The 13,516-nt window shown below is 34.5% G+C and overlaps 2 protein-coding genes and 1 long non-coding RNA gene across 5 annotated transcripts in view; 1 reads left to right on the top strand and 2 right to left on the bottom strand.

The window, feature by feature from the left end:
- Window positions 1-430: 430 nt before the first annotated feature.
- Window positions 431-3,692, bottom strand: LOC137249521 (uncharacterized). Its single transcript, XR_010952401.1, has 3 exons — window positions 2,201-3,692; window positions 2,079-2,127; window positions 431-2,010 (listed from the first exon to the last, which is right to left on the bottom strand). It is a non-coding gene; the product is annotated as an uncharacterized lncRNA (long non-coding RNA).
- Window positions 3,693-4,281: 589 nt separating this feature from the next.
- Hs3st-B (Heparan sulfate 3-O sulfotransferase-B) overlaps window positions 4,282-13,516 on the bottom strand; it is a 51,806-nt gene continuing 42,571 nt past the window's right edge. For all 3 annotated transcript variants that reach the window (XM_067786004.1, XM_067786006.1, XM_067786007.1), the window contains one exon: window positions 4,282-12,487. In XM_067786004.1, the coding sequence (XP_067642105.1) occupies window positions 11,980-12,487 (508 nt within the window). In that variant the 3' untranslated portion in view covers window positions 4,282-11,979. The remainder of the gene's footprint in view (window positions 12,488-13,516) is intronic.
- Window positions 4,944-13,516, top strand: part of LOC137251434 (uncharacterized) — a 274,321-nt gene continuing 265,748 nt past the window's right edge. Inside the window, exon 1 of the mRNA XM_067786003.1 lies at window positions 4,944-6,175. Within this exon, the coding sequence (XP_067642104.1) occupies window positions 6,169-6,175 (7 nt within the window). The 5' untranslated portion in view covers window positions 4,944-6,168. The remainder of the gene's footprint in view (window positions 6,176-13,516) is intronic.

Here is a 13,516-nt window from a genome sequence, read left to right as displayed (position 1 = left end):
AATTCAATTCTTGATCCGTGTTATCGTTGAGAATGAGAAATTTATTTTTTATAAATAAGCAAATAGTTTTATGACTAGTGTAGCATATCAAAGTTGACTTTAAAAAATGTGCCCATGGATGTAGGGTGTATCGCAAAGTTCATAAAAGTACTTCAAAGTTAAATATGTATAGTTATATTTAACATAAAAGTTGATCGGAAATATCCTGAAGAAAAAAATACATATTTTATTTATTAATATTCAGAGATTTTTTATTCAATTACAAAATTTATAATAATTTAAGAAGTTATAAATTTGTATTGAATATTGTTTTTTGTGGTTTTTGCATGGATATTGCTTTGAAGTATTAGCTTTATATTCCTTTATCAAATAGGTACAAATTTGTGTACATGTATTCATTTGTTTTGTTAATATATAGAAATAGTTTTTTTTAAATAAGTAAACAATATTTTCGTTTATTAATTTTTTTTTCAGTTGAGGAGTTCTACAAGCAGTATTGATTCCCATTTTTCAAGTTATGCCGTAACAAAAAAAAAATAATATCCAAATGCTGGGACTGATCCTGTGATCCCAGGATTGCAATGCCGAGATCCAAAAAAAAATTGAAATTTTGAATTGAAAAAATTCGCATCCATAGTACATATGCATTAGGCGTGTAGCGAATGTTCGTATCCTTATTTGTATATGATTCATATCATTTTAGTGATCCGATAGTAGTCAGTCATCAGTCAATACTTCAATGCGATATCGAATGCTCGATGAGACTGTTTAAGTTTCCAGCTGTACGCGCTTTACGCAGACATAAATAAAGCTCGTGTGCTAAAACACAGCGGCTATGCTAGCTAGGCCATCTTATGCGGAAGCAGAGGGCGACCCCAACTCCGCTGAAAGAATATAATCGTTTAAGCGGTTAAGCGCCAATTAAGAAAGTGAGTAATTTAACTAATCAAATGCAGGACTATTTCAGAACCATCTAGGACTGAACCAGGCTCCCACCTGATTAGGGGCTTAGAATATACCGGTATGTATGTCTGTAGTAAGAGGCAACTGAAATATCCAAATGATTCAAGGGGTAAGTAGCGCAACCCCTTGAAGAGGTTGCTAGCGCAATTTATAGCTTCTCCAACCCAATTGTCAGGCTCACCTACCCGTGGGGAATTGCTGTTTCTTTGACAGCCGAGGCTTTGGCGACCCCATGACCTAAGAAGGTTCAACGTGGTTATATTAAATCGTTCCCAATCGTTCGAATTGCCTTTTTGAAAGTTATAATAGGTGTTTTTTTTTTCCAAGCGATCTTGAAAAAAACGTTTCAACTAGCTAAACAGTTTCATTATGCCAAAACCATACAGATGGTGGAAGTTTATCAGCTAATTGTTACTTTTTTTTAGCTGCCATGACATTTCTACTTCTAGCGCAGTATGTTTCTGACACTCAATGCGTGTGTTTGTTTGTATGTATGTCACCCTGCCGCCACGCTGTTATTTTGTTATTTTTGTTTATCTGCACATTCGTATGTTCATTTCATTCGCTCGTTCACAATAGTGCCCTATTTTTGAATATGCAACACTATACAACACTATCAATCAGGTCGACAATTACCTAAGCGGTTTCAACTGAAAGCGCTTATACTGTTTTCACGCAGAATCTTAATGATCTCATTTAACCTTCTAATGAAATCGTAAATTTTTTGCTTTCACACAGAAGTAACTGCTCGGTTAGTATGAAGAATGAAATGACAATGCTATATGACAGATAGAGTTGGGTCGTTTCGTTCTGAACTTGTTCAATTGACCGGGTCTCTCAACTGAACAAGTGAACTAGATCTTCGATTTCGGTTCTATTTGTTCTTTTAGTTCATTTGTTCCTTTAGTTCGTTTTATCTAATGTTATTCTTTCTCACTTCTCGTTCGCGAACATTGTAAATTCATACATACATACGCAGAAATTCTGAGCACGAATGTCGATGATGCCACTTTGTGTGTGGCACTGCTACATCAATATATGTATGGACTAATTATGAAAAACATATTTTGTAAGAAACTAATTACATTTATTAAACTTGAAAAGATCATATTTACAATTTGTGTCTGTACTCTTTCAATTTCCTGGATCTTCCGAAATTTGTAACTTTTTTTGAAGTTAATTAAACATATATGTATATATTAACTTATTTATTCATAACATATTTAAAAATACTTACACAAAGCATTGCTGCATACACACCCTCATCTATACTTGTTGGCTTTTTTCGCGGGTGCAAGCAGCAGTGAACAAATTTGCTTGAAAACAAAAAAGAACAGATGAACAAAAAGAACAACTTGTTCGTTCATCAGAAAAAGAACTAAAGAATCGAATCTCTGAAATGAACGAAAAAGCACAACTCTAATGACAGACAATCATGGCGGAACGATACAAGGTGGCAGCATGGTGACATACCTACATGTACATAAATAAGAATTCCATGTACTTTGTTTTTGTAAATTCGATGGACAAATGTCAAAATCGTACTGCGCCGGAAGTTGATGTATCAAATCAAATAAAAAAGGTTATCATCAGCTGTTCGATGCGGCCACCTTTTATCGTTCCGCCATGCAGACAATGACATTTACTTTGACAAATGACTAAGAAACTGAACGCTCCCAACAGAGTAGCATTGTGCTTTTGACTTCATTAGGCATTCGATTAGCTACTAATGAAATAATTATAGATTCGAATTTTGTAGGGAAGATTGAGCTCAATAAGTGTCTTAATGTAGAAAACTGCCTTTATTATTCAATAAGCCGTCTGTGTGAAAACAGTATATACCAACTCAACTCGATTACTTTTTATTGTTGCTTTCCATGCAATTCGGTAAGCTAGCTAGTGTTTTAATTGTGATAGTTAGCAAAGAAATACAGCTAATTTTATGCTTTGGTGATTATTTATTTTAAAAATAATTATGTAGATGCTCAGAGGATCACACTTTATTTTCACCCATGAGTTACGCATTGATAGCCACTTAGACTGATTATGATTTCGAGGGCGGCATCCTTGTCCGAATAGTCACTGCCTAACGTTCCAAGGTATTTCTCTGGTGTAGCTCGGCAGCATAGCGTGACAAAAACATCCGTTAAAAAGTCTTCGGAGCTACACCTAGAGCTTCTAGGAGAGTGACGTCGACGAAGGTATGAGTTCGAAATTCTGTGCTGGAATATGGTGTGAGGGTCAGGAGGCGTGGTAGCGACTAGTGGTCGGGATTACTACTGTTAGCAGATCGGGAATTGTAGCTCTTAAAAACAGGCGAAAAAACTGGAGGCACCTGTGCCACGAGAGTCATGAGTATTAACAGACCATTATTAGTAACCGTAAGTCGTCTTTGTGCGTGACCGCCAAGGAGCCACAAATGATTTAAAGAAATTGTGTTCGCGACGATTATTAGGAGTTAACCCCAGGCGAAACTACGCTTTGCACGAGCTACTTATACAGACAAAAGTGTGATCATTTTATGTATCTCTATTTCTTTTCAATTGTTTTTGTTTTTATTGGCCGATTGATAAATGATTCAAGGTTCGATTCGAGCTCAAGGCCAGAACAATAATTTTTTTCTAATGATAATTATTGTTATTTTTAAATTTTTCTAAATTTTGAAAAATTGTATTTTGTTTTTGGAATAGTAAGTAGAAAATTTTTCAGACAACCTGCCATAGCTGCGCAGATAGATCCATTTCGAAGGGTGCTAAGCCTTCATCATCAGTACGCTTTAGGCACGCTGCGCTAACCATTTAGCTATACAGCGGTGGTTTGTTTGACTGGTAAATTTGCTACTTCTATTCCTTTTACCAACTATTTTTATTCAGTGTTGCGCCATCTGGTGCAAATCACTGATAATGCTGGATTTTTGTTTATTATCAATTACTTTGTTTGACATTCCCAAGTGCTCATGGTTTATTAACAATTGTTTTTGTTTTTATCGGCCTATTGATAAATGATTCAAGGTTCGCTTCGAGCTCAAGGCCAGAACAATAATTTCTACTTACTATTCCAAAAACAAAATACAATTTTTCAAAATTTAGAAAAATTAAAAAATAACAATAATTATCATTAGAAAAAAATTATTGTTCTGGCCTTGAGCTCGAATCGAACCTTGAATCTATTTCCTTTCAGCAGACGAAGCAGTACCAATTCCAAAGACCGGGGTTTGGTTCGAAGCCTCTCTGGAGTAAGTGAACGAGAGACAATCCCTCCGCAAGGAGCTAATCCTGAAAATTTTAACGATCTGCGAGATTTCGAGGCAATAAGCCCGGATCTTTCCGAAATGGCCAAAACGTTGATTTCCTTAAATACATATAAACAAAACCTTTCCTAAATATAATTTTTTTAAATAGAAAAATCAAGCTTTTTAAAGTAAGAACACCGGCGTACGCCGCGCGCCGTCCACGCCGCCGCCGCCGGTATATAATAGAGTCTACGCCGCCGCCGCCGATAAAGTGATCTGCGTGAACCTCTAGTAGGGATCTCTAAATATTCTTCAAAAAATTGAGAAAAATACTGAAATAGTTTCATAGGATAGAGAAACCATTGAGGTGGTGCGCTGCCAAGAATAAAAATTGTTGGACCGTTATATGGACCACCCTAATGTAAGTACGTTTGTAGTAAATGTGAAGAATCTTAATTCTATCATCTATTTTTTGTATTTTTTCTTATTTATAATTTTTTTTTATACGGGCATGCGATATCAGTTGTATTTTTGTTACTTTTTTTAAAATGCAGACAGCAGAAAGGAACTATCATACGTTAGAGTGTGCAAGAATAAAGCTAAAGTGTACTTTATTTATTTTTTACTTAGTTTGTGCATTGATGCGTTAAATTAAAAGGTTTCAAGATATGCAAATATAACAAAAAAAAAAAAAAAAACATGTGATATCAATTTGCTAATCTATTATATTTTTTATATTTTATACAAGTTAAGCCGTTTTGCGCAACATTTTTCTTGTTATTACTCGTTATATGTGTATTGAATCGATATCGAATTATATGTATCGATTCCGTTACTCTTTTCAAGCATCCATTTAAATATATCAAACACACAGTTCGTGCCAATCGTTGAAGCAATAACATCGTTTTGTTTTATACTTGCTACATATTCGTTTAAATGTAGTAAAATGTGTTGTATAACAAAAGAGCGTTAAGAGAAAAGTATACATAATGTTTTAGCTAACTAAATAAATTTTTGTTTATATTTTAAAATATAAAATCGTAATGATGTATAATATGTTAACCAAATTATCATAGTCATGTGATAGAACGGAATTACAAAACGGCATTTTTGACTACATGTACAGTCGTGTACATTAAATTAACAAATTATTAACAATGTCAAGTACTTTGAAAAGATTTATAAAAATAAACACATTAAAGATTTTGCAGTTGAACGAGATAAAATATAAATGTTTTTTGTGACGGGCGTGATGCCACTTTATCTGTGCATATAAATAAAAGAATAATTACTCACCAATAAGAGAAGAAACAAGAAAATACTTAATTGAGCAAAAATTATAAAGTGAAATTAACATGTGTTTAAGAAATAAATAAATAAATTTGTTGTCACAAAGAATCCATAATGTCCCTGAGGACAAACGGAACTTTAAAAAAAAAAATACATAAATGTATAGTCATGTACATATAATCATAGTTCACTTAAACTGGCTACAGTATAAAATCAACTACGATGTATATCTTTACTAAAATAAAACAACATAAAAATATTAAAGACAAATTACCGGATTATACATAACGCCACCGTGGATCAACGGAAGAAAAAACGGGACTTCTACATAAATGTACATATATGTAATAATGAATCATACAACCATAAAGTGGGCAAAAATACCAACTTATATTGAAAAGAAACAAAAATTGAAACTATGGTGATTTTGAAGATTTGAAAAAATATCAACAAATTAAATCCCTATACCAAATTAAATTGGATATAAATACAAATTTAATAAATGTTACGGTCTGCTGCTACGGTCTACGGCTACGACCCCCTTGGGAACGTGTTCACGCGAACACACCTAGCGATGTGGCGAAAGTGGCGATAGAAAAAATATCGAAAACAAGAAAAAAGACGGACCGGCCATCACTAGGAAGAAAAAATTCTTCTTTTTTTTTTAGCACGAGGTTCCGGCCATGAAAGGTGATAGACGTTTTATTCAGTATTTGTTTTATAAAAATTACACAAAGGGGCCACCGAAATTTAGGTGCGTCGGTGGCCATGTATTTTTGAGGGTGGGACAAGCACCGGGCGTCGCAACAACACCCGCGGCGCCCCTCTGTATATTCGGCCCTTTTATTTGTATTTTTATTTTTCAGCTTATTTTTTTTCTCTCTTTGATTTTTCAGATTTAGTAACCGGTCGTTTCCGGTTCGGTTAGTTTTTGATCGTTAGTTAGTTACTTTTTTTTTGACAGTTTTTTTTGAATTTAAATTTTGAATGTTTAACGGTCTGTCCGTGGCATCCGGTTCGACCGGATGTTGTTTTAAATTGAATTTTAAGCGTTTTGAGTCGGGCTCTGCGCTTCTGTCAGTTTATTTTAAATTTGACAGCTGCTAGTTTGATAGGCATGATAGGAACTTTTTTCTGTTTATGGCGCAGGAACAGTAAGGTTGGCAAGGACCCGCCCCAGCCGACAATGACTAGCCACTGTGCACCACAACATCATGCCGACCGCCTTCCTTACTGCTTCCATCATAGATGCGTAACCATAACATAAATAACAAAAATACATATAACGGCACCGATGATATATAACGGGATAGAAAATATCCTCATTTTTTAATGTACAGTCATGGACACATGAATAGATATCATACCTTATATGACGAATATAATTTTACAAAAATAAGTTTAAGGAATTACTGGCAAAAAAGCATAAAATAATAACTATAGCAAGCGAATTGTAGTGTAAATATTAGCAAATAAGCATAGCATAATAACTATAACAAGCGCATTAAAATACCTTGTCTAACCCGGTTTTAACTTTAAAATAACAAGATATAAGTTCTTCACCAAAATTGAGGTGGAATATACATTTACAAAAATAAGGTTAAGTAAATATTGACAAATAAGCATAAAATAATAACTATAACAAGCGCTTTGCAGTGTAATTATTAGTAAATAAGCATAGCAGAATAACTATAACAAGCGCATTACAATACCTTGTCTAACCTGATTTCAACTTTACAATTAAACAAAATTCTACGATTGGAAGTGCAACTATATGATTAAAATATTAATAATCTACATAAAGAAAACAAGTCAACACTTGGAATTACCCAAAAAGCTGAATTATTTAACAAATTAAAATGACACATGATGACTATATTAACATTGCTATTACAATGGGAGGATGTTTGATGCCACTGGCTTGGGCATGATGGGGGTACCACTTGCTGGATGGGAGTGAAATTACGATACATACATAAAAATATAATTCGCGATGAATTACAAATTTTGAAAAAGCACATGGCAATAACCCATATATTTAGCAATTATGTACAAGGAGAAAATTTGTGCTACGGGTTTTTACTTTGCGACATATGTTAGCTGCTTATGCACGTCTAAATGTTGCAAGTATATTACCCTTATACGTTTGTTAACCTGGCGATTTAAGAGGCAATTTAAAGGTCCTCTTGCCATTTATTGGAATTGAAAAATTCAATTCCCAAAACAGGAAAAAAAAAAATATCAGATGTCATTAATATAATATTAAAATAACGATTTCAAGAAAAATATCCGAAATTCATGTTGTTTTTATTATAAAATACTTAGGCCCACTTAGAGAAAGGCAAGTTATTTTTTATCTCTGAGTTTATTTAAAAAATTTCTCAGAAATGTTTGACTTTAACCTCTCATGTCAGGTAAACCCTGAGTTTAGCCTTCCGTTCTGCAAGTGGGCCTTAAATATGTAAAAATTTCGCAACTAAAACTCCAAATTAAGCATCTGCTAGCTAGAAATTAGGAAAATCTTATTTATGGTTACGTTAATACTTGACAAATTTCTTTTTCGAGGAAGTTGACCATGGCCGACCTATTCTAAAAAATTGTTTAAAAATAATTATTGTGCGATTTGCTTGAAATTTGGTACATGGGCACTTCTTTGCTCAGGCTAATATTTGAGAAATTTTTATTTCCGAAAATTGGACCAGGGATCGACCTAATATAAAAAATCTCAGTACGGGAGGTACTTGGACAAAGTTAATATTTAATAAAGCCCTGATTTAAAAAAATATTATAAATGGTGCGATTTTTTTGAAATTTGGTACTTAGGTAGCCGTTCGAATCAGTAAATAATCGGGATACTCTTTGTGCCGGAAGGTGGAACAGGAATCGAGCTACTTAAAACATGCTTAAGGAAGACACAATAGCAGATTTCGTAATTTATCAATTGCTAATCATTAAATTTGTGAACAATAGGCTTCCTAGTAATCACTTGTATTTCGCATAGTTTAAATTTTATAAATCTAAATACGGGGCGCTTCAAAACAAAAGGAACACAATCTGTCAAGTCCGGCAAAAACTGAGCCAGAGCCTCGGCTGTTAAAGAAACAGGATACGCCAAGGGTTGGTGAGGTTGAAACTTGGGTTGGAAAACCTATAAATTGCGATGGCAACCCCTTGAAAAAGTTACGCTACACAACTCCTTGAAATCGAAACCGTAACCGTAACCGTTTAAAACTATTTCATTTTGCGCAACTGAAACAGGAATCAAAACCGTTATTTTAAGACGTAAAAGAACGAAATCTAAATCGTTTTAGGCGGCGGAACCGGTTCCAAACGGTCTTGCCTTAAATGTCAAATACCGGAAACACAAAACTATTTATTTCAAGGTTTATATATTCATTATTATAATTTTCTTTTTTATCACTAAGAGTGTTATGACAACTTAGTTAACTTCCTCAGCCTAAGTCTATCATACCAACTAAGTTGAGCTTAGGCCTAGTTCCACCTACTTGTAATTTTCTGACGAGATTTTAATTATATGAATATTTTTTGTATAGGCTTTGCTGGTCTTTTCAATTTGAAATGAAAAATCTTTATTTTTCATCCAGTTTTACCCAACGTTTCGCCAAACTTCTTGGCATCATCAAGGGTTAAATCTTTAATTTGCACCGAAAAAAGAAAAAACAAAATTAATTTTAGCATATTTTTGTTACAGTGAGAACAAAATGCATACATTATTTAATAAATATTACTTTGTATTCAAGTTTGAGTTTGTATTTTTATTCTGAAACCGAAACCGGAACGAAACCGAAATAAATATTGAAGAACGTAACCAGAACCGAAACCTGAACAGGTTGAAGAAACCCAAACCAAAAACGTTATTTTAATCGGGGAATACCTTGAAAAAAAAAGGCGAATTGTGAGAGACCTCAAACTTGTACTTTGTCAGGCTAAAACGAGTCGTCCTACACGACTGCATAATCAAAGTGTTTTCCGTAGTCCTAAATAAAAATTTTGAAATTTTAACGAATATCTTTAAACAATTATCGAGCTATTAGTTTTTTTTGAAAAATTTAATATTTGCAAAACAATCATTAAAATATGTTTTTTTAATTAGCAAGAAGATAAGTACCGAAAATTGCAAATAATTTATGCTACTATTTTTTAGTCGCAGGTGTATGCGTAACATATATGTAGAGGACTTGGCAAACTTGCCATATTCATATCCATATAAAACCAAAGAGGATAAATATAATAAAAGCCATCACTCGTTATTTTTTAGGCATTTACTCGATGTAAGCTGTGAGGTAGTCGCTACTTTTATTTTATGAGGGACATTTTTGAATTGCCTCCCATTTATCCATGCGGTGTTGCCACTTTATGCAAACGTGTTTTTTGGAAAGAGAATTAAATAATTAATTACAGTCGAAAAAATAAACACAAATACCCTATGAAAATGTATAGAAGACATTTACAAACATCTCGCCCAAAAAAAAAGTAGCGACTACCTCACAGTTTACATCGAGTAAATGCCTAAAAAATAACGAGAGACGGCTCTTATTATATTTATCCTCTTTCATAAAACAGCTGATCCAACCAGCCTTATGGAAATTAATGTAATTGGTCAATGGTGCCATACCATAACTCCTTAGCCGTAACAATACCTTAAGCTGGAGACATTGGTGCTTTATCGGTAACCGTATCGGTAACCTTTTAACAGCTGATTCGACCAACCTTATGAGAATCAATGTAATCGATTATTGGTGCCGCTAAAGTCGTAACCGTATCGTAGCCAACCAATTGGGTTTTGGTTTACCGTCGTAACGATAAACAGCTGATTACGTAAGGGATACGGATACAGCGATACGACATACGGCACCAATGACTCCAGCTTTAGCCAACCAATTGGTTTTTCGACATATCCACAACCGATTAATATATGAGTTGATGAATTTATTAACATCTTCGTTTTGTTTTGTTTTCGATACGTTTTGACTAATAGCGTTTTCTTTTCTGGCTATAGTGTTACGCTTTTTGTACGCCGCGCAAGGGTTGTTATTCTATTCTAAAAAACAGGCAACGCCTTTACGGGGTATTTCGTTCTTTTGTGAAAATTGTTGCCTGCTCGCAACGCAAAAGCGTTACACTTTTTCCCTGTATAAAATGGTGGCGTGGCAGTGCAACTCTGTGAAACTCTCAATTCGCTCTTGAGTTCCACATATACTCTGTTAGTATGAGTGCACAAATCAAATACCCAGATTGCGCATTCACGAGTTCAAAATTGCTTCGTTCTGCGCAAATACGTCACAGTTGACTGTTTGAGCGAATGAAAGAAAGAGCGAAAAAACAAGAGCTAAGGAAAATAACGTAAGAATTGCCCATAAAAAAGAGATGATCTAATGTTTACATGCGCAATGCGCAATCTTCTTATGTTATTTGTGATATGAGTGAATATGGTGATATAAAATGTTGTTTGTATGCACTATAAAGGTTGACAATTTTCTGGGGTAGGAATAACACCAAAGAGGATAAATATAATTACAGCCGTCACTCGTTATTTTTAGGCATTTACTCGATGTAAACTGTGAGGTAGTCGCTACTTTTGTTTTATGAGGAACATTTTTGAATTGCCTCCCATTTATCCATGCGGTGTTGTCACTTTATGCAAGCGTGTTTTTTGGAAAGAGAATTAAATAATTAATTAAATACAGTCGGAAAAATAAACACAAATACCCTATAAAAATGTATAGAAAACATTTACAAACATCTCGCCCAAAAAAAAGTAGCAACTACCTCACAGTTTATATCGAGTAAATGCCTAAAAAATAACGAGTGGCGGCTCTTATTATATTTATCCTCTTTGGTAACACTATAAGGCGTTACCATTTACGTAGGCAACAATTTATTTCAGAAAAGAAAACACTATAAGTGACTTATGAATTGCGCAATGTGTTATTAATTTTTTGCATTTTCTTAATTTTTATGAAATTATCACATGTTTTAGGTTAAGGCGATGTCAATAGATATGGTTACGTAAAAATATGGTTATGACTAAGGCAATATGACTATGTCAACTTTGCCAGTGTCTTAAATTACTCATTATTTAATATGTATCAAACATCAATATTATGAATCTATGTAAATATCGTATTTATATATGTACTTCGTAATTAAAAACTAGTTGATTGCAAAATTTCGCTTATAAAGTTTCGAAAAAAAATGTGTGCGTTTCGAACACGCCAAAAATAGCGTTATTACCATATATAATTTTTATGTATAGATTACTTACTGCTGATGCTACGTAATTATACTAAACTTATTTATCTATGTACATACATTTGGCTAGAAACTTTCGTTTTTGACTCCAAACCGTACCAAAATCATAAAAATCATAGATTTTCGCACCATTATTGTAAAACTGATATTCGAAAGATTTTAAACCGCTTATAAAAACGTTTCACATCCTCACGAGTTAATTCAACTTGTGCAAACCACTTTTAGGGCCATGCAAAGTTGATGCCAGTCATTTGGTAAAATTTATTAATGAATGGCCTATAGAATTCACGTAAACGTTCAATGGCAGCTTCTTCGATATGTGGATGATTTCGTCCTTTCGTCTTGCCCAGACTATGTGGCGTGGAACGTGCTTCGGACTTGAATAGGCAAGGGAAACCTTTCGTGGCATTAAAGTAAAAATGTTTTTCCGTTACGACACGTTTAAGACCGAGAAAATCTTGTACACGGCCAATCTCATATGCAGGATCCATGATAAGTCGTTCACCACTTATGAAAAGTAGTTGAGATAGTGGAAAATATTTAAGCCATTTCTCTAAATAGCGCGAATAAACGCCGATTTTGACAGGACCCCAAGTAGTGTCAACTACAGCGAATGACCCATTGATAAATGCCAAATCTTCGAAACGTTTCATATCTGATTTTTTGCTAGCCGCTTGCGTATAATCAGAGATGGCGCGTGTAACAGGGTCGCGTACCACAATCAGGAGTCTATAGGAAATAAAAAAGTATAGAATTTACTTAGTAACTTTTAGTATCAAGGAAGGAAGAAGGAGATGGGGGGGGGGGGGGGGGTTGGCTTTCTAATTTTATGATATAGGATATGGTTTAGGGACACTAAAAGGATCGAAGGCAACACAGTTGCTTTACAATCTGGGGCGTAGCTAGAGGGTGAAGGCTCGGGTTTCGCTTCTTATACGGAAGATTTGTTGAATCAAATATGGTAGACTTGTCAAGGAATGGTGACAGTACAATCATTTTGTAAGTTAATGGGCGTAGCTGAGAGAAGTGGAAAAGGATAGAGAGGAGGTTCGCACACATGGCTTGACACGGTGAGATTTTGTGAACGCTGGCGGGTAGAGTACTACTCTATATTGTATGAATTAATTGAAATTTTGCAGGCTTGTTAATTTGGAAATGGATCAGGTTGGGCTATTGGAGGTAACGAACATTTTTAGGCCGCTTTTGTTGGACTTTTTTGTAAGTACGTATGTATGTACGTAATCGATCGACAATAAAATAATTGATTAACTTCCAGGGCTCGACTAGTGAGGGTAACCAGAGGCTTTTCCATTTCATATTGTAACGCCCATTTGCAGAACGAGAAGTAAATTTTTTCATTCAGTGGGCTATAGACTGTATAAAGTACCGATCAAAATACAAGAATTTGACAAATTCATGGGATTAGCAAGAATTAGCGCGGAAAAGAGGTGAATGGGCAATAAAACACTTTCATGTGAGTAACAGGCAAGACAATTGGGCGTGGAAAATGGAGAGGCCCCATTATGGAAGGTTTAATTTGAACATTGTAGACTTATTGGAGATTGATGCGTATAATATTTTAACATTCTAATAATATAAGAAGGCAGCATGGCATAGGTCCCTATTTATTTTTTGTGGTAATATCAGGTGAGGGGAGGTGAGGCAAAACTGAAACCACGACCTTACACGACTTAATTGTTTTATCTAGATGCAATAGATCTTCCCCCCCTAGTAGCCGTGTTTTCCGGACGCAAACCC

The sequence above is a fragment of the Eurosta solidaginis genome, chromosome 4, assembly GCF_040869045.1.
Source record: "Eurosta solidaginis isolate ZX-2024a chromosome 4, ASM4086904v1, whole genome shotgun sequence".
NCBI classification, from domain to species: domain Eukaryota; kingdom Metazoa; phylum Arthropoda; class Insecta; order Diptera; family Tephritidae; genus Eurosta; species Eurosta solidaginis.
Note: the sequence above shows the minus strand (reverse complement) of the source record. Positions and strands in the feature narration are given on the sequence as shown.